The 18,939-nt window shown below is 36.8% G+C and overlaps 1 protein-coding gene across 1 annotated transcript in view; it reads left to right on the top strand.

Annotated features, from left to right (window-relative positions):
* The window catches only part of SLC49A4 (solute carrier family 49 member 4), an 86,266-nt gene that overhangs the window by 64,422 nt on the left and 2,905 nt on the right, over window positions 1-18,939 (top strand). The window contains exons 7-8 of the mRNA XM_033211018.1: window positions 1,114-1,241; window positions 13,374-13,556. Of these exons, the coding sequence (XP_033066909.1) occupies window positions 1,114-1,241; window positions 13,374-13,556 (311 nt within the window). The remainder of the gene's footprint in view (window positions 1-1,113; window positions 1,242-13,373; window positions 13,557-18,939) is intronic.

Raw genomic sequence — 18,939 nt, 5'->3', positions numbered from 1 at the left:
GTTTAGAAGAATAATATTCCTATGCTAGATGCTGTGTATGTTTTCTTTTCAGGAAGTTTACAGTCTGGTAGGGAAGACAAAAAATAAATGCAAAAACAGGACAATTTCCAATAGAGAAAAAGTGCTATGAAGAAATAAAATAGAAAGTGGAGATGGGATGGGGAAAGATTTCTTCACTGAGCCCAGAGGGCCTTTTGAACTGAGACCTGAATGACCTGAGGGGTAAGCAGGAGTAACAAGTGAAGATCCGGGTGGTACCAGCATTCCAGGCAGATGGAACAAGTACAGAAGCTACATGTTGCTGTGGTAAGCAACCATGGCATGTATGAGAAAGAGAAATATGGCCATCCAACTGGAGAACAGTAGGAAAAGAGAGAGCAGTGGCAGGCAGCAGGTCACATAAGACCTGAGAGGCTCCGGTGAAGGCATCTGTATTTGTTCTCGGAGTGAGTTTGAATTTTGAGAGAGATCTTTGCAAGTTCATGGCAACAAATTAACCTGATCTTCAAAACTGGGATAATATATATTCATTATAGAATGTTTGGAAAGTATAGAAAAATATAAAGAAAATGACAGTGGCACTTAAAAACTCAGAATCAGCCGTGCATGGTGGCTCATGCCTGTAATACTGGCATTTGGAGAGGCTGAGGTGGGAGAATCCTTGAGCCCAGGAGTTCAGAACCAGTCTGGGCAACATAGGGAAACCCTGTCAGTACAAAAAAAAAAAAATTATTTAGCCCAGCTACTCAGCAGGTTGAAGTGGAAGGATTGCTTGAGCCTGGGAGGTTGACGCTGCAGTGAGCCTTGATCACATCACTACACTCCAGCCTGGGCAGTGGTGAGATCCTGTCTCTAAAAAAAAAATTTAAACACTCAGAATATATCCTATAAATTGTAGATCCTGAACAAAGATGCCATTTTTTTGTGTTTTATAAGAGAAAAAATTATCACAAAGTAACATCATGTAAGAAAATTTGTTTAAAAAAACACACAAAACTGTCTTTTAAAAGAATACATGGAAAATTCCTCAAGTAGTAGTTAATGAAAGTGTGTCATTTGTTTAAATAGTATTTTTAAATCCCACTAGAATTAATAGAACATTTTTGTTTTTAGGTTTGCAGATTTTATCAGGGGTATGCTGAAACTAATTCTTCTCCTCCTGTTTTCTGGAGCTACGCTGTCATCCACGTGGTTCACCCTGACTTGTTTGAACAGCATCACTCACCTACCTTTAACCACAGGTGAACATACGCTATTTTTGAACTTTTAATAAATATTTTTGTTCATAGAAATGCATATAACTCTGACAGTAGGACTTCTTCTTGCTTTCTATAAGTAATTGTTAAATATACAAAAAAGTTTATCTTGTCCAGTCATCAAACTATCATCTTATCTAAAGAGTCCAAGAAATAACTAAAAATATTTTAATTGGTATTTTTCATATGGAAAAGAAGTATAATCTTTAGCCTTAAAATGTAGAGCATGGAAATGCTTATTTTTTTTTTAAATTCCTATCAGAGCATAATACAAAGATTTTTATCCTGGTTATAGTCATTATATCACTGTTAAACAATAATAAAAATTAACAAAGGCAAAAAAACTATGGTATACTTCAGTAAAATTATTTGAACCAGCCTCTATAGGTTTATTTTACATTTAGTTTTATTACATCATTAATATAAAGTAAAACTTACTGGAAATACCCGTTGAAAGTATATTATAGCCAGCTTACTTAGCTTATCTGATAGACCTGAAACATTTTTAGTTGCTGTTGTTTTTGTTGTCATTATTAATATAATCAATTCAGAGTCTATTAGTTTTCTATCGCTGCTGTAAAAGTTATGCAAATTTAGCAACTGAAAACAACAGAAATTTATTACCTTACATTTCTATAGGGTAGAAGTTTAACACAGGTCTCACTGGGCTAAAATCAAAATGTGAACAGACTCTAGGGAAGAATCATTTTTCTTGCCTTTTCCAACTTGTAGAGGTCACCCACATTCCTTGTTTATGGCTCTGTCCTCCGCCTTCAGAGCCAGAAACCTTGGGTCAAGTTCTTTTCACGTCGCATTATCTGTGCCTTTCTTCCATCATTACATCTGCTTCTGAACCCTTCTGCCTTCCTCTTCCTTCCTGCTCTTCCACTTCCACTTTTAAGGATGCTTATGATTACACTGGGCCCACCAAGATAATCTGGAATAGTCTCTCAATTTTAAGGCCAGCTGGTTAGCAACTTTAGTCCCATTTCAACCTTAATCCCCTTTGTCTTGTGAAGTAACATATTCACAAATTCCAGATATTGTCATGAATATCTTTAGGGGAGGGAGGGCATTACTCTGCCTACCATGGAATGTTTTTAAAATTACTATGGCTTTATTATGGATTATTACTGGCTTATAAACCAGAGACTGTTAGTGCATCTTCCTTTCTTCCAGCAAAATATTAAGATGCATATTTTATATTATTTGCAAGTAATATTCAGCCACCTTTTGCATTATATATTTAATTATAGGATTATTTGTTATAAAGCCCGTAGATTGTAAGATTGTAACAGTCATTTATAACAAGCATTTGTATGAATAGAAGTAAATAAAAGTCTGAAAGTGACTCCATAGGGACCTGTTGGCCAGTGGCATGTATGTTCCATGGGAATCTTTGAAAAGGCAGGTGTTTTTGGTCTACATTATATGTAAGGAATATTACATATCCCAATTTGAACCCCTATACTCTGTAATAAAAGAACCACCAGTTTACACATCAGAGGCATCAAATCTTTCAAGGACAGCCATTTATTTGGGATTACCTACCACGTTTGCAGTGATAATAGGGCGAGGGGATAAGGTTGCCCTATAGTAAAAATTAGCAACCTCTGCACCAAGACAGCCACCCTGGAGTGCCTCAGTAAACTCACAAGGGCAGCACAGGGATCCGCAACATCTGTCAGATACTGGTTGAACCTCTAGTTCAGAGAAGTTCCCAGTTTCTGCATTAGATTCTGCTGCATTCTGTTTGATGACATCATATCTTTGCAAAGTAGTTTTTTTGGCAGTTGCTGTGATAAAAAGGAAGTACACACAAGTGCCACACAAAAATTAGTGTGGAACACAAAATGGGGGGGGGGTGTCCAGTCTGATTCCAAACTTTTAAAAGTCTTGCAGTGCGTGCGCATCAGTGCACACATCTCATCAATAAGTAATTGTGGTTCTTTAAGATTGAAATAAAAATATATTTCCGTTAGTTTATGGGTATTATTTTTTTAATGGCTACTAAATTGTTAGGACATATAATATATGTTATTAAATAGTTTGAACCAAATGATGTGATTAATGGGATTGTTGGCTATTTCTTTTGGCCTTGGAACACTGTGAAAAAAATTATTGAGACACTAGGAGTGCTAAGAACAAAGAAGGCTTGGAAATCCCTGCTCTACACCATCCTGCCAACAGTCCCTCTTCTCTGTACACATCCTTAGCCTGGAAAACCCAGTTGTCCAAAGTAATAATTAGATACAGAGTAAAATACTGTGCACTGTTGTACACACTGGCATCCTACATTGGGGTTTTGAACAATTTTGGCAAGTATTCTGAGCCAGAGCCAGAATTTTTTTTTAAATTTTATTCTGGTATAACTTCATAATTTAGCAGTTGTACAACATTCTGGTAGAACAGTCTTAGTTTACAACTCTTCTTATTCATGGCATTACATTCAGTTTTTTGTGTGTGTGTGTGATACTGTATGTCAAGTTAGCATCTGTGAGATTTTACAAGAACATAGTCATGAGGATATAAAGAACAGATTTCTTTCCCTTGAATTAAGTATAGAATTTGTATTATAAGATAGTACATTCCATTAAATTTTATGTCTTTTCAATTTAATATGATAAAATTAACAGCTTTATCTCTGGGTGGAGGATTAAGAGTGAACTTAATTTTTTAATCTCTTTTTTTTTTGTCTGAATTTGTATAAGTATGTTTTAATTTTATAATCAGGGAAAAATGTATTTGAAAATTATACATCTTTTAAATCTTAAAATTGATGTGATTGACGCTGGTCAAGACCATATTTTACCAGTCTGGTATTGAAAACAATTATGTTGGACAGAAAGGAAAGCAGAATTCTAAATTAACTTAAGGCCAGAATTGAAAGATAGAGTTGATGTGGCCAGCTTAACAACCACAGAATTTATAAGTTCTACTGTCGTTTTCAATTGTAAGTTTTTGAATGTCACTTAGATACTCCTGAAAGATACATTTTTACTTTACAAGCACACTGAGTTAAGGACTAGATTTGTCCACATTCCTTCTCTGAATTATAGCAGGTTTTTGTCTCTCTCCCCTAATACTACTTAATAGTTACCTGGGTATATATGTCTTATCTTCCCTGCCAGTCTGAAAATCTCAAGCATGGTTTTTTGCCAACTCCCACTGTGGAACCTAACACAGGCCCTGAAGAAGGAGTGAATGAATGAATGAATGAATGAAGTATATGTTATCTCCATGTGAGCCGCTGTAAACATTACTTGTTGCCAATGGTAGTCAGCAGTTGTGGTCACTCTTATTCAGCACTTGCTGTAGGAAGGTAGAAGGGCACGTTTTAAATGGAACACAAGAATTTAAATAAATCTGTCACAGATACTCTTACAAGCCTTGTAAAAATCTGACCTAATTCCTTTTAAGTAGAAGAGATTTCATGAAAGGAAACTTACTACAAAATCTAATTATAGACAAATCTATACCTTTAGGCTTGTGTTTAAAGTCCATAATGGCAAATTCATGTTTCTTTTTTACTAGTCATTCCTATTTTAATCAGGAAAATGCCTAGTCTTTTTCCTCTTTCCTAGCAAACTTAGAATTTCTATTATGGCTTTTTATATATCAGAAGACTCTACATGAAATGTATTTATAAATATATGCACTAATTTAAACTGTTTAATAAATGGAAAGCTAGTTAATTTTGTTCAACCCATGTGTTATAAGTGCTACTGCTGTCTCATTAAAACTTTTTTTTTTTTAGACAGTCTCACTCTGTCACCCACACTGGAGTGCAGTGGCGCAATTTCAGCTCCCTGCAACTTCCATCTCCCAGGTTCAAGTGGTTCTCATGCCTCAGCCTCCCAAGTAGCTGGGATTACAGGAGTGAGTCACCACGCCCAACCTCATTAAAACTTTCTATTGCAATCTTTCTGTAGTTCACTGGTTGTGATATTATTGTTACCATCTTTACAGAAGAAAATATGGGTCATTCCAGTCTATCCCAGAGCATACTGTTTTGATACATTTATTTGCTTACATACATCCTCTTGGAGTCTTTTCCTTAGGGAAACTCAGAATATTTAAAATTGCATTATGTCTTTATTAATTGAAGTACTTAGAATAGTGCGAATAAATAACCTCATGACTAGATAACATGAGTTTCAAAATCTTGAAGTTTATGCAGTAAACAAAATTGTGAAAACACATTATTCATCTTATCTGAGAACTAGATGTCTAGCAGCCCTGTTAGCCACAAATCACCAAGTCGTTTTGTACTGAACAGATGAATGCTTTGAAAATGGCATTTTGAAAAATGTTAGCACTTCGTTGAGTTTACTGAAACAGTATAATTTGACTGTTTGACAGAAGTTGCCTTGGGAGAGATTATTTATCTAATTTCATCTAAAGGTACTAGAATGGTATGACAGTGATATCAGAAACATGCTGGGTGGGGAAGTAAGGAAGGACAACTAGCTAGACAGAAGCCCCCAGGAAGTGACAGCTGACCACAAGGTGACTTCAGGTGTTATTTTAAAGAAAGGAAACATACCCGGTTGTATTGAAAGGCATGCAACAGCTGGGTCAGTGGCTTACACCTATAATCCCAGCACTTTGGGAGGCCAAGGCAGTAGGATCACTTGAGGCTAGGAGTTTGAGATCAGCCTGAGCAACATAGTGAGGCCATGTCCCTACAAAAAATAAAAAAATTACCAGATGGCATGGCATGTGCCTATAATCCTAGCTATTCAGGGGGCTGAGGTGGGAGGATCACTGGAACCTGGGAGTTCATGGCTATAGTGAGCCATGACCACTGCATTCCAACCTGGATGACAGAGTGAGATCCTGTCTCTTAAAAAAAAAAAAAAAAGGCATGCAACATGTATAGGCTAGAGAGTAATCTTCTTGCTATATTTTCATATATTTGGCCTCTGTTCTTAACTACTCTTCAATTTTATGGACTAAAAGTGACAAAGTCTTGTGCTTATGACAGACTGCTCAAGAAAGAAAAAGTAGAATATGGATTAAAAGAAGAGAATGGATTTGTGAAAAATCTTAATGTAAGATCATTAAATGCGGAGGAAGATCATATAATGTTTATCTATGGAGATTTTCAAGAAGAGAAATAAGTCTTCCAGCAGATTCTGTGTTTCTTAGAGTTGAAGGGCTTGACTAGGCATCAGTGAGTGTTCCATGATTTAATAGTACATTGCAGCAAAATATACCTCATCCTCTTTTGGAACCGCAGTTGCATATACTGCGTATTTTAATCAGCGGTAGATTATGAAGGCCACAGCAGTCACTTTTTTTAGGAAGAAATGTGATGCTGAGAGAAGAGGTACAGCTCAGTGATATAGAAAAGTGTATCTGTGTGTGTGTGTACACACATACATGTATATTCTATGTATTCAGCACACTCAAAACCTATGGAAAAGCTATGTAGTTAGCAAACACTGTGAATGTTTCTTCTGGCTGCTTATTGTTTCTCTTTATATGTACCTTCATTTGCAAAAGGTGTATTTTCATTTATTCAAGTTTAATTGGATTGTGAAATAGTTGTAATAAAGGTCTAATCTAGTAATTCCCAGTTAACTTTCCTAACTTCATCGTGAAATAAAAGTTCAGTCAGTATGCACAATAATAAAAGTTTGTCCAGTAAAGTATATTAATGTTATAAGCCTAACTTTCAGAGAAATTTCTTGATTCTACTCCTTAAGATAATTTATAATAAAAATGTGTTGTGTTATTTTATAATGCTACTTATTTCTTCATAAACCTCTAAGCAAATCTTCTATTATTCTTTTCCACCAAGAAGCACCTACAGGTTTTTTGATTTTTTGGTTTTTTGTTTTTCTTCTGAAACAGTCTCACTCTGTTGTCCAAGCTGGAGTGCACTGGTGCGACCTTGGCTCACAGTACCCTTGACCTACCAGGCTGAAGCTATCCTCCCACCTCAGCCTCCCAAGTTAGCGACTACAGCGTGTGCCACCACACCCAGCTAACTTTCTTTTTTTTTTTTTTTTTTTGTAGAGATGGGGTTTCGCCACATTGTCCAGGCTAGTCTCAAACTCCTGAGCTTAAGCGATTTGCCCACCTTGGCCTCCCAAAATGTTGGTATTACAGATGTGAGCCCTATGCCTGGCAAGATTTTTGTTTTTAATATCCTGGTTAAGTTCTCCTCCCTACATATATTTAAATTTGTTATTGATCTACTTAAATGAACTTTAGGCATCATCTAATATAATTTATCATTCAGTAAGTGAATCTCTTCTATCACATGCCAGGCTTATGTTCATCTGTCTACAACTTGAATATCTCCCACAAGAGAAGACATTACCTGTTTTGTTGTTAGCTCTGGGGCCTAGAACATTCATCCTCCCAGTGAGTTATAACTGATTTGAAGCAACAAAGCTCGCAGAGAACAAGTCTACTCCCTTTCTCTTCCATTGACAGCCCTCAAAACATTTGAAGACAGCTGTCATGTCCGACCTTAGCTTTTAATCTAACCATCCCTCCCACCACTATCACCATTCTTAGAGCCATTCCTCATCGGATGTGGATTCCACACCACTGACCTGCCGGGTCACTCTCTTCTAAACCTATCATAGCTTGCTAGGGTCCTCCTTAAAATATTTTACTAGAATTTAGCACACTTCCTGCTGCATTCAGCACCAAAGCTGTTGCTTCTATTGGTTAGACATGCCTTTTTTTTTTTTTTTTTTGGAGAGAGGAATATAATTATCATCTTAACAATGTGTGTATAAATGGTTGCTGGGGCAGCAGGTGTCCATCCTATTCCTTAGAGTAAGAGTGATCTGAGGTTATTTACTGCTCTAACATAGCAGCCTCCACATAATACGTATCCGATAAGTCGTTTTGAAGAAAGGCTTAAGCTAAGTTTTCCCTCTTCTATACTTAGACATTTGGGGCCAGTGTTATATTTATTGTGATTAAAATTCATCTTTTTGTTTGTAACCTTTTGATATTCTTTGTTTTTGGTTCTGTCATATAATGTGCAGTCACTTCCAGCTTTTGTGCTGAATACGGATTTGGGAAATACGCCTTTCGTGTCAATACCATTGGATTAAAAAATACCAGGCCTTGTTATTTTTTGTTTTTTTCACTCTGACACAGTGAATTGGCAGAAAACATGCTAGAGAGTCTGTAGGCCTTAATCATATTATTAGCACTGCTAATTTACAGTGTTTCTAAATAAGCTGTTTTTTTACTTTCAGAACTTTGGTCACTTCAACTGTAAAATACTTTACCTGCCTCAAAGAGCTGATAGGATAATCAAATAAGATAATATATGTGAAAGCAGTTTTAAAAATATTTTTAGACATTATATAAATCCAAGATTATGAAGTTGCAATTGTTACTGCTGTCTTGAGAATCTCATTAGATATTGATAGAATAGTTCTTATTCTTATCTGTGATTTGTTTTATAACCACTGATCCCCTAAGTTTTTAGTGTAACTTTAGTTAATAAAAATGTATTCATGCATAGTTTTGTTTCCCTAAAGTTTAGTAATTTCGTTTGTTGTGGGCACAAGGGTGGGAAGGAGTACTTTCAGGGTTATGATCCAAGTCGTGCTTGAAATACATTCATTTTTAACTGTAGTTTGTGCTGCACAGGACTTTGTTTTTTGCAATTTAAAGTGTAGGCCCATGAAATTTTATTAGCTTTTTATTAGAAAAAAAGTCTGCATCAGCACTTCAGTTGTGTTTGTTCTGCTGAATTACCTTGAATTTTTAATTGAAAGGCAGTTGATTATAATTTTAGTATCAGTATTATACAAAGTTATGGAAATATTTAATGATCATGTAGTTTGAACCCTCCATGACAAGCAGGAAATTATCTTGTCTGCCTGACTTTTAATAGATGACATTCACCCACTGAATGTATGAGACTCTAAACTGAAAACTCAAATGGAAGTCAAATTCAGACTTGGAATAATCAGCATCTGCTTTATGCATGCCCCAGAACACTGGGATATATTAAATCAGTCCTGACATAGCTACCTTCCCCCATTCTGATGATGAAGATCTTAATCTAACCCCTTCCTGGGTAAATTATTATGATTGTTTACTTATTGCAATAACAAGTGATTTCCACATGTCTATCCAGTGTAATAAAAACCTCTTGGTCATTACTTTTATAGTAATACAAGAAGCAAACACCAATACTGAGACAATTGAATGAAAATACCTAATTTTTGATTACTGGCCTCTGAAGTTGTATCATCCATTTATCCTACATATAGTAGCCCATTTGTCCTCCATATATGGGAATTCTAACAAATGAAGTGGGAATCTTCATGTCAAGGATTCTGCGCCAAGGCTATGTTATGTGGCTCCTGGGTATAGACATCAGCTCTTTGGGTCAGCTCACCTGGTGATAACCAATTCTGAGCTCATGAGCTCACAAACTCACGTGAAGTGGAGTTGTGTCCACTGTCCATTCATTTGTTCATCATGAAATTTCTTTTAATTCTATTAACTAAGCTATACACATAGTAAAAAAATTCAAATTCAAATAGTAGAAAAAGAGTATAGAGTGAAAAGTCACTACTCTCCTGTGACCCCCAGTTTTCCTCTCTAAAGGCAAATCTGATTGCCAGTTTCTTCTGTATTCTCCTAGGGAATTCTGTGTATTTACAGACAGATAATTTGTATGTTCCCTTTATTTTAATATAACATACTTTTCAGCACCTTTTTCACTTATGTATCTTAGATGTTATTAATATTATTGTAATACATACAGAGGTGCCTCATTTTTAATTGTATAATATCTCTTTGGATGTTTTACAAATTTTTAACCAACCAACACCCCCCCCACCGCCCCATTGGGAGTTATTTAGCTTGTTTTGAATCTTTTCATACTACCTTTTTTTTGGTAAGTGTTCTTTGTATACCTATACCTGCATAGCAGTAGGATAAATTCCTAGGCATGAAATTGCTAGGTCAAAGAGTAATTACATCATTTATTTTGATAGACATTTCCAAATTACTCACCAGAAGATGAACTATTTACAGTTCCATCAGGAATGTTTAACCACAATAAAAACTGTATCTTTCCAACAACAGTTATTTATCCCTCATCTTCCAAGTTCCTCCCAGGATTTAGATACATAGAAAGCCAAAATCCAATGATTCTTAATAAGCATGAAATGAGGGCCAAGGGAGTTGTATGGTCTTGAGGTCTCAGGGTTTTCAGACAGAGTCCACTGCTTCCCCGTGAGATGTGTCAGAAGAGACTGGACTCTTCTGACACATCGCATCCCCCTTTCTTTGTACCGTGCTTGATTAAAAAAAAAAATCATTAAAATCAAATCTCTCTTTTCAAGACTCTATATTGATAGTTCTCTTTCAGTGTGTTCTTAGTATATTTTCATTATTTTACCACATAGAATTATTCTGTTAACCAGATTGTGATTATTTTTCAATTATTACATTTTAATTTGTCTGATTATAAATTATATGTAGGAGTACATTTCCTTCAGAAATAAAAATGTAGAAAGTATTATTTCAAAACATGTTTCCTAAAAACAGCTAATTCCATTGGAATTTGGGAATCTTTACTCAGAAGTAGCACTTGGTGGTCCTTAAGAGCTTGATTTTTTTCCTGTTATTTACTTCAGTATTTTCTTGTTTTAAACTCTTAGGCTCATCTATGTTTGGGTCAATGGTTCTCTTTCCTCTGACTACCACTGACTGATCAACAAATTTTTATTTTAAAAAATAACTTGATAATGATGATGATGATGATTATTATTATTATTTGGAGAAACAGGGTCTCACCATGTTATCCAGGCTGGTCTCAAACTCCTGGGCTCAAGCAATCCTGCCTCAGTCTCCCAAAGAGATTACAGGCATGAGCCATCATGCCAGCTTGATCAATAAATTATTCTAGGCCGGACGCGGTGGCTCACACCTGTAATCCCAGCACTTTGGCGGGCCGAGGCAGGTGGATCACTTGAGATCAGGAGTTCGAGGCCAGCCTGGCTAACATGGCAAAATCTCTGCTAAAAATAGAAAAAAAATTTAGCTTGGCATGGCGGCACACACCTGTAATCCCAAATACTCAGGAGGCTGAAGCAGGAGAATCACTTGAACCCGGGAGGCAGAGGTTGCAGTGAGCCAAGAACACACCACTGCACTTTAGCCTGGGCAACAGAGCAAGACTCCATCTTAATAATAATAGTAAATAAATAATTCTAAAATGTTTTGGAAATACAATACTCTATAGAAGCCACCAATGATATTCCATCCCTAGATTTCCTAAGGTACTACTAATGAGTCATATGTAAGTAGAAAATGTGATGATTTATATGATCTACATCTAGCAGATATATTGTGAACATGAAGTATTAGGTTCTGTTTTGTTTTTAAGAATCTCTTGCTGGGCACGGTGTCTCAAGCCTGTAATCCCAGCACTTTGGGAGGGCGAGACGGGCGGATCATGAGATCAGGAGATCGAGAGCATCCTGGCTAATACGGTGAAACCCCGTCTCTACTAAAAAATACAAAAAACTAGCCAGGCGAGGTGGTGGGCACCTGTAGTCCCAGCTACTCCGGAGGCTGAGGCAGGAGAATGGCGTAAACCCGGGAGGCGGAGCTTGCAGTCAGCTGAGATCCGGCCACTGCACTCTAGCCTGGGCGACAGAGCGAGACTCCATCTCAAAAAAAAAAAAAAAAAAATTAAAAAAAAAAAAAAGAATCTCTTGAAAATTATGTCACGTTTTAAATGGTATTTATCATAGCTATCAGATGCTTCCCAAGTAATTGTGCACATAATTTGGTCACTGCCTTGGCCAGCAGTATGTTCTTTATTCACTAAGTGATTCTTTTGTGATCTATTTCCATATCTATCTTCTATTCAAAGAAACAGTCGAAGTAATTACCAACTATTTGTATTATCAGAATATACTAAATATTTTATAATCCCCAAAGACTAATGTAATTGGAGGGGGAAGCAAGAGTGGAGGTTAATTAAAGAAATTCTATTAGAAATCAGTGTATACTATTATTTTTTTTTTTACCCCTTCAACAATGTCATGGACTGTTGATGATTGCATCAGTTGTGGTAAACTCTGGTAATTTGATACGTTCTGTGAGTGTGTGAATAATACATAACAGATTTAATGTAACTTCCTTACTTTCTGCAATTCTCATACAGGATTGTTTTTTCCTTAACAAATATTTTTATTAAAAATATTTTCCTTGTAACCTTAAACTTAGGATAAATTCTACTCATTATTATCAGTGAATATGATATACTTATTAGGATTAGAGACATGTTTTAGGTTTCTAAATAGGGTATCATTTTTTCCTTTCGGGTTCTGTTTTCACCTTCAAGTTAAAATTAACAAAGGTTTATAGAGAAACAGTAGTAGCAATGATAAAATTAATTGTAGTATATTTCCCCAGACTTTCTTATAAGAATAACATCCTTATTCAATAGATTTTGCCACAGAATAGTGTTAATAGATTTTTTATGGTTTGATTGGGGATCCTAGTCACTATTAATTGTATGTTTCTGGATGGAATCTTTTTCTGTGTTTCAGAAAAGTTACTCATTTAAAAAAAATGTTGACCTAAAACCCATTCCAAAATTGTGGACTAATTCCGTTGTGTTTCTCAAGAAATTACATACTATATAATGTTTATTTTGTGCTTGAAAGCAATTATTAACCTCTTTAAATTATTAATCTCTTTAAATATGTAATTTTCAGTAACATTTAATGTTTCTGACATTTATTCTTAGATTTTACATACTCTTTCTAAAATTATGGAATGAGTCTGAAGGAGTGTGACCAAGCAGGAAAAGAATCCTTTTAATTATATGATAGTGGTAAATTGTTTTGTGCTCTGGAATAATCCACCAGAAAGATAAAGGAAATAAACTGGTACCCATCCAGCAATAAAATGGTTTGTGTCTACTCCAGAAAACCACAGCAGAGAGCTGGCAGATGTATGAAACTTTGTCAAACTTTATCAACTACTTTTGAAAAGAGAAGACATTTTTGAGTCAATACTTGGGAAGGAGAACACCCCAAAGATCTGTCTGATATGACTCACGGCCACTACTGTGAAACTAAAATGTTTGTGTTTTTATTTTAGTGACGTTGTATGCCTCCTGTATTCTCCTGGGAGTGTTCTTGAATAGCAGTGTACCTATATTTTTTGAGCTTTTTGTGGAAACTGTCTACCCAGTCCCAGAAGGAATTACTTGTGGAGTTGTCACTTTTTTAAGTAATATATTTATGGGAGTACTTTTATTTTTTCTCACATTTTATCACACAGGTAAGAAATTTGATTTTTTATTTACTGTCTAAATGTGTTACGAGAAAAATTTGGGTCAGTATAGAAGTTTTTATATGGAGAAGTCTCTAAGGCAAATTACTTAATGTGAGCTTGCATTGCCAGTAAAAGAAAAATTCCTCAATTGCTTTTCTTAAAATGCATTGTAGCTCAAGTGCACCCTCACTTTTCCCTGGCCCGGCCCTGTACTCCCCGCCCCGTGAATTTCTGAATTAATTAACCTGGACTGGAGCCCAGGTGATTCAAATATGCAGATTCTCATTGAGAACCTCTGGTCTGTTGCTTTTTAAAAACTACTTGGAATCTCTGTTAACACAAGGTATAATTTAATGTTAGGGGTGTATATGGAGTTTAAAGCCTGATGAATGAGAGGAAGTCACCCAATGTAAGGAATGCTCTAAAATGCGACCTCCAAGAGGCCAAATTGTTTATAGGAATGTTTCTGACAGGGTTATAACTGAAATAATAACCATGCTAACCTCCTTGACTGGAAAACAAATTATGAAACTTTTTTTTTTTTTGAGACAGAATCTCACTCGGTTGCCCAGGCTGGAGTGCAGTGGCACCATCTCAGCTCACTGCAACCTCTGCCTCCCAGGCTGAAGCAGTTCTCCTGCCTCAGCCTCCTGAGTAGCTGGGACTACAAGCAGATGCCACCATGCCTGACTATTTTTTTGTATTTTTAGTAGAGATGGGGTTTCACCATGTTGGCCAGTCTGGTCTGGAACTCCTGACTTCAAGTGGTCCACCCACCTCAGCCTCCCAAAGTGCTGGGATTACAGGCATGAGTCGCTGCACCTGGCCAGCAACTTCAAAGCCATTGTGAAACAGAATCATCCCTGGGTTTTGGACAACTTCTGGCGTAGCACTTTCACCTACCAGCGCAAAGTGTCCATAGGATAGATGAATTTCTTAATATAATGAACAGTGCATTAGATTGTTGCCGTCAATCAGTAATGCAGGTAAAGTAGGTCTTTGCTAAACCTGATACAAGTTTGGTTTATCATATGAAGGAGAGTGATATTAATGAAGTCAGAAGACCACTCTTTGTTGTCCTGGAAACACGTGCTTCCATCAGGGAAAAGCGCCATCACCAGGAATCAGGTTCTTTGCTTCCAATTAGTTTTCTCAACAGCATAGTCTGACAATCGTTACTTATCAGCTTTAATCCACTCCAGTTATATCACAATTTAAATTAAGTGGCTTATTGCCTGTCTGTCTGGTAAAGCATGTGATGCCCCCTGGGATGGTAGAAGCAGTTTTCCAGCTGGTGGGCACAGTTTTGCTTAGTGGTCGGTGCCGCCCAGCAGAGCATGGTTTTTTCTGACAGCTAGAAATAGAGTTTTGTCCTCCCAGTATTTAAAAAGAACAACAGCAGATGCCAGATAATGTTATCCCCCAATAAATCTTTTGCTTATGGCTTCTAGTATATAACAAACACATTTTTATTGATCAGTTTAAGGCAGGGAAGACACCAATAATGGAAACTGCCCTAAACTGTCTTACTGCAACAGAGCTTCATGCACACCTGACCATTTTGCCTGGCCAGTAGTTTATCTCTGTCACTCTCCTGGGTCCTGCTGCAGTTTGACTTGTTTAACAGCATCTGGTGTCTGGAGTGAATTAAATGGAACTGACGTCAATCAGTGCTCATTCCTCATTTTGCAAATTCATAGTGACCAGATACAAGCAGATATTCTATTTCTTTGGCAGAAGGAGCGGAAGAAACACTTAGTACTATTTCTGCCCATTTCTGATATAATCAAGGATTCATCTAGCTGGGAGAAACAAAACTTCCCTCTTTTTGGTTGGTTTCTGACCATGTATTCTTATACATGTCTATATAGATGTTAAAAAGTTTCCACCTAAACTTTGTAACTATTGTGAACAAGAGTGAAACTTATTTTTTAAATAATTTCAATGTTTATTTTAGATTCAAGGAGTACATGTGCAGAATTGTTACATGGGTATATTGCATGACAATGAGGTTTGGGACACGAATGATCCCATCATCACCCAGGTAGTGAGCATAGTACCCTATGAAACTTTAATCATTAATTTTAATCCACCAAGGTGGTTTCCAGGAAAAAGGTCTCATTAAATTTTGACATTTTAGGCAGTTAATGAGAAGATACCTGTGAAAGAGCCTAGTCCAGGGCATAGCTGGCACCCACCAATGTTTGTTTTGTTTCTTCTAGATAATTAGCTGACTGATGATAGGAATTTAAATATCTAGTGTTTCATTGCAAAGAAATGCTTTTATATGTGTATCTGTGAGTGTGCATAATGAATACACGAAAACATCATCCACATCTCTCTAGGGCTAAAGTTACTAGAACCGTGGAATCTGTGTTGAAACTGTTTTCAGTAGGATTAATTGACCTTGCCCTAAAAGTCCTACAGCAGAGGTCCGTCCACATTCTTTATGGTCTGAGGTATGATTATATATAAATTGCAAATCTAAAAATTCTGTAAAACTGTTTCCTAACAATAACTGTTAGTTCTGCAGCCTAGTACCCTAAGCATTTTATATGATAAACTGAATCCCCTCCCATTAAAGCTAGTGTTCATATGTCATTCAGTTATTTTGAAACTTGAAAACTCACCCACAAGTTAATTATATGTCAAAATTCAACTATTATGTGATTAGAAGGCCTGATTTTTTTAGGGATAGGGGGAGACAGGGCCTTGCTCTGTCACCGAGTCTGGAATGCAGTGGCGCCATTATGGCTCACTGCAACATCAGCCTTCCAGCCTCAAGTGATCCTCCCACCTCAGCCTCCCAAGTAGCTGGGACCACAGGCATGTGCCACCAAACCTGGCTAAATTTTTGTGTTTTTTGTAGAAATAGGGTTCCACCATGTTGCCCATGCTGGTCTTGAACTCCTGAGTTCAAGCAATCCACCTGCCGTGGCCTCCCAAAGTGCTGAGATTACAGGCATGAGCCACCACACCCCGCCTAGAAGTCCTGAATTTTAATCATCATAAGGATCTGTGGTTTTTAAAGTCACTTTTCAAGGAAGTACTAAACTTCCTGACTAGGGTTTTTCCCCCTACAGTGTGCTATCTGATAAGTGAATACATCAGACAATTTTTAGGGCTATACAGACTAACCCCAAAATGACCACAATAGAATGCCTTGCCTAGCAAGCTAGGTTCTGCTGGCGATTTGCTTGCAGATTAGAGCCATTGAAGTCATTGAGGGCAAATATGATTCAGGCTCCTGTACCAATGCCACTGGCTTATGTGAAGCCCTGGGTCACAGGGTCTCCACGTCCTATTTCAATTCTGCTTTGGGTACCTAGAACCTTGTCAGAAGTTTTTTAGAGTTTTACTGACTTGGATTTTTCAAGGTCACTTTCAAAAAAAATGTTGTTACTTGCTCCCTAATATAAGCATATTTGTAAAACTGAGTTGCTTCCTGTGTTTGTTTTGAGAATCTCATTGAGTTGATATAGCATGCTTTATTCTAATAACGTCGCATAGAAAAATCAATTTGAGAATGCGCTTATATCCTTTATGTGCTCTGAAATGGATTCTGTTTAATATTCTGAAGTTTGTGTTGTCTGTTACTTTTTGTTCTAGAAGCTTTGCAGCGGGTTTTGGCTAAAAGCATCACGATTTTTATCTCAGTCCTTTCATTTTAAAGTGGCTGACCATGAATGTGAAGCTGTGTTGTCACTCAAAAGATTCAGGGGCCTGGCAGAGGTGGGAGGTGTTGACTAATGGTTACCAGGAAAACAAAGAGCAGGTTCAACAGATGTGGACTAGTGAGAAGTAATTTTATATCTAAGAATTAGAATAATAGAATGTGATGGTAAGATCTACAGGGTAATTGATGTGGAATGAAGATAGCAGGGCATTATCCTGGGAAATCATGGGGTCAGCTGGCTGCTCACCTTGAGTGAGAAAGGAAGCAATCTTATTAAATCATCATAAAAGAAAATAGGAAGTTGTTTCTGGAGGATGGTAGCTGGAAACAGACAAGTACTTATAAGTGGTAGAAACTGAAAGCATGGCATCACTGAAGGGAAAGATGAAGTGAAAAGTACAACAGTGCTTCCAGAAGAATAAGGTAAGAGGATGAGCAAAATCCCAATTAATTCAGTCCCAACAGAGCCTCATCATTTGGTGCAGAGCCCACTTCACTGAGTAAGGTCAAGCACCTGTCTAAACTGTAAGTTGGCAGAATGAGTACTCCGACTGCTGTGTAGTAGACAATAGTGACCCAGTGGAAGTATGGGGCAGACTGTAGGGCCCTGCCTTCAAGTGTGGATTTATATTTTATCTAGTGAAAGGCAAAGGGAAGGAGTATTAGAAAACCATGCTTATTTTAAAAGTTGAAAAGAATTATAATACGAAAATTTCAGTGGCTCAGGATTCTGTTAGTTCATCTACATCAGGATCAGAAAGGACAGCAGTTGACTTTGCAACTGCAAAGTCAAGTTAGATTTTTAGGCAAGTTATTTCCTTGCTTATTAGAGCGCCTAAACAGTGGTTTATGTGAATGGTTTTCAGCAGGAAAATGTAGAGGTTCCTCTATCTCTGACCTTTTGCTTTCTAAAAAGGCAAATAATTTCAAAGGACACTTGAAGTTGACTGAGACAAGTGCATTTATTGAGAGGTGGATTTGGCTTTTCAGAGAGAGGCACACAGTAAAAACCAGTCAACAAACTGTGGTGCTAAAGAGCAATTATGAGACGTTTTTAGAGATTTCATCTGAACCTATGTAGAATAAATGATTTTACAATTCTAATAATAACTCTGAAATAAAAGGTCTGTTTTGGCGATATTTGACAAGTTTCTCAGTTTAAGAAAAGCAGGGACAAGCTGATTGTTGCTATGTGTGTTGCTCTCGTTCCCCATAAAATACAGTCTCTAAGATTTAGCATCTGTCATTGTTGTAAACCGTTTTGTCAATTACCATACTTATCTGTTGCTTGAAATTCGACCCTGAAGTCCAAGTTCTCCCTTTTAATACAAACAAAATGCTATTGTCTTATATTTTACTACTTTTTAATTTTTTACTACTTCTTTTTGCCTAGTAAAATTATCAGAAATCCAGGGGTTCTATAGTCAACATAAAAGCAGAAAATGCCCAGTGTGTCATTTCAGGAAACATGAGAATGAAGACAAGATCTCATAGATCACAGCTTCTCTGAGTATTTAGACTATGTTCAATCCAAGTAAAGCAGAGAAAACAGCTTTGCATAAAAATACCACTGAAATACATGTCTTTGTTACATACTATAGAATAGCATGTCTGACTTTTAAAACATAGTAATTGAGAGGTGGGGAGGCTATATTTGTGAGCATATTACAGAAAAAAAGGTATTGTAGCACCTCTTCTTGCCAGTCAGTCTTC

Source organism: Trachypithecus francoisi, unplaced genomic scaffold (assembly GCF_009764315.1).
Source record: "Trachypithecus francoisi isolate TF-2019V2 unplaced genomic scaffold, Tfra_2.0 Lachesis_group0, whole genome shotgun sequence".
Taxonomy (NCBI): Eukaryota; Metazoa; Chordata; class Mammalia; order Primates; family Cercopithecidae; genus Trachypithecus; species Trachypithecus francoisi.
The sequence above is the reverse complement of the archived record's forward strand: the minus strand, read 5'-3'. Positions and strand labels throughout refer to the sequence as shown.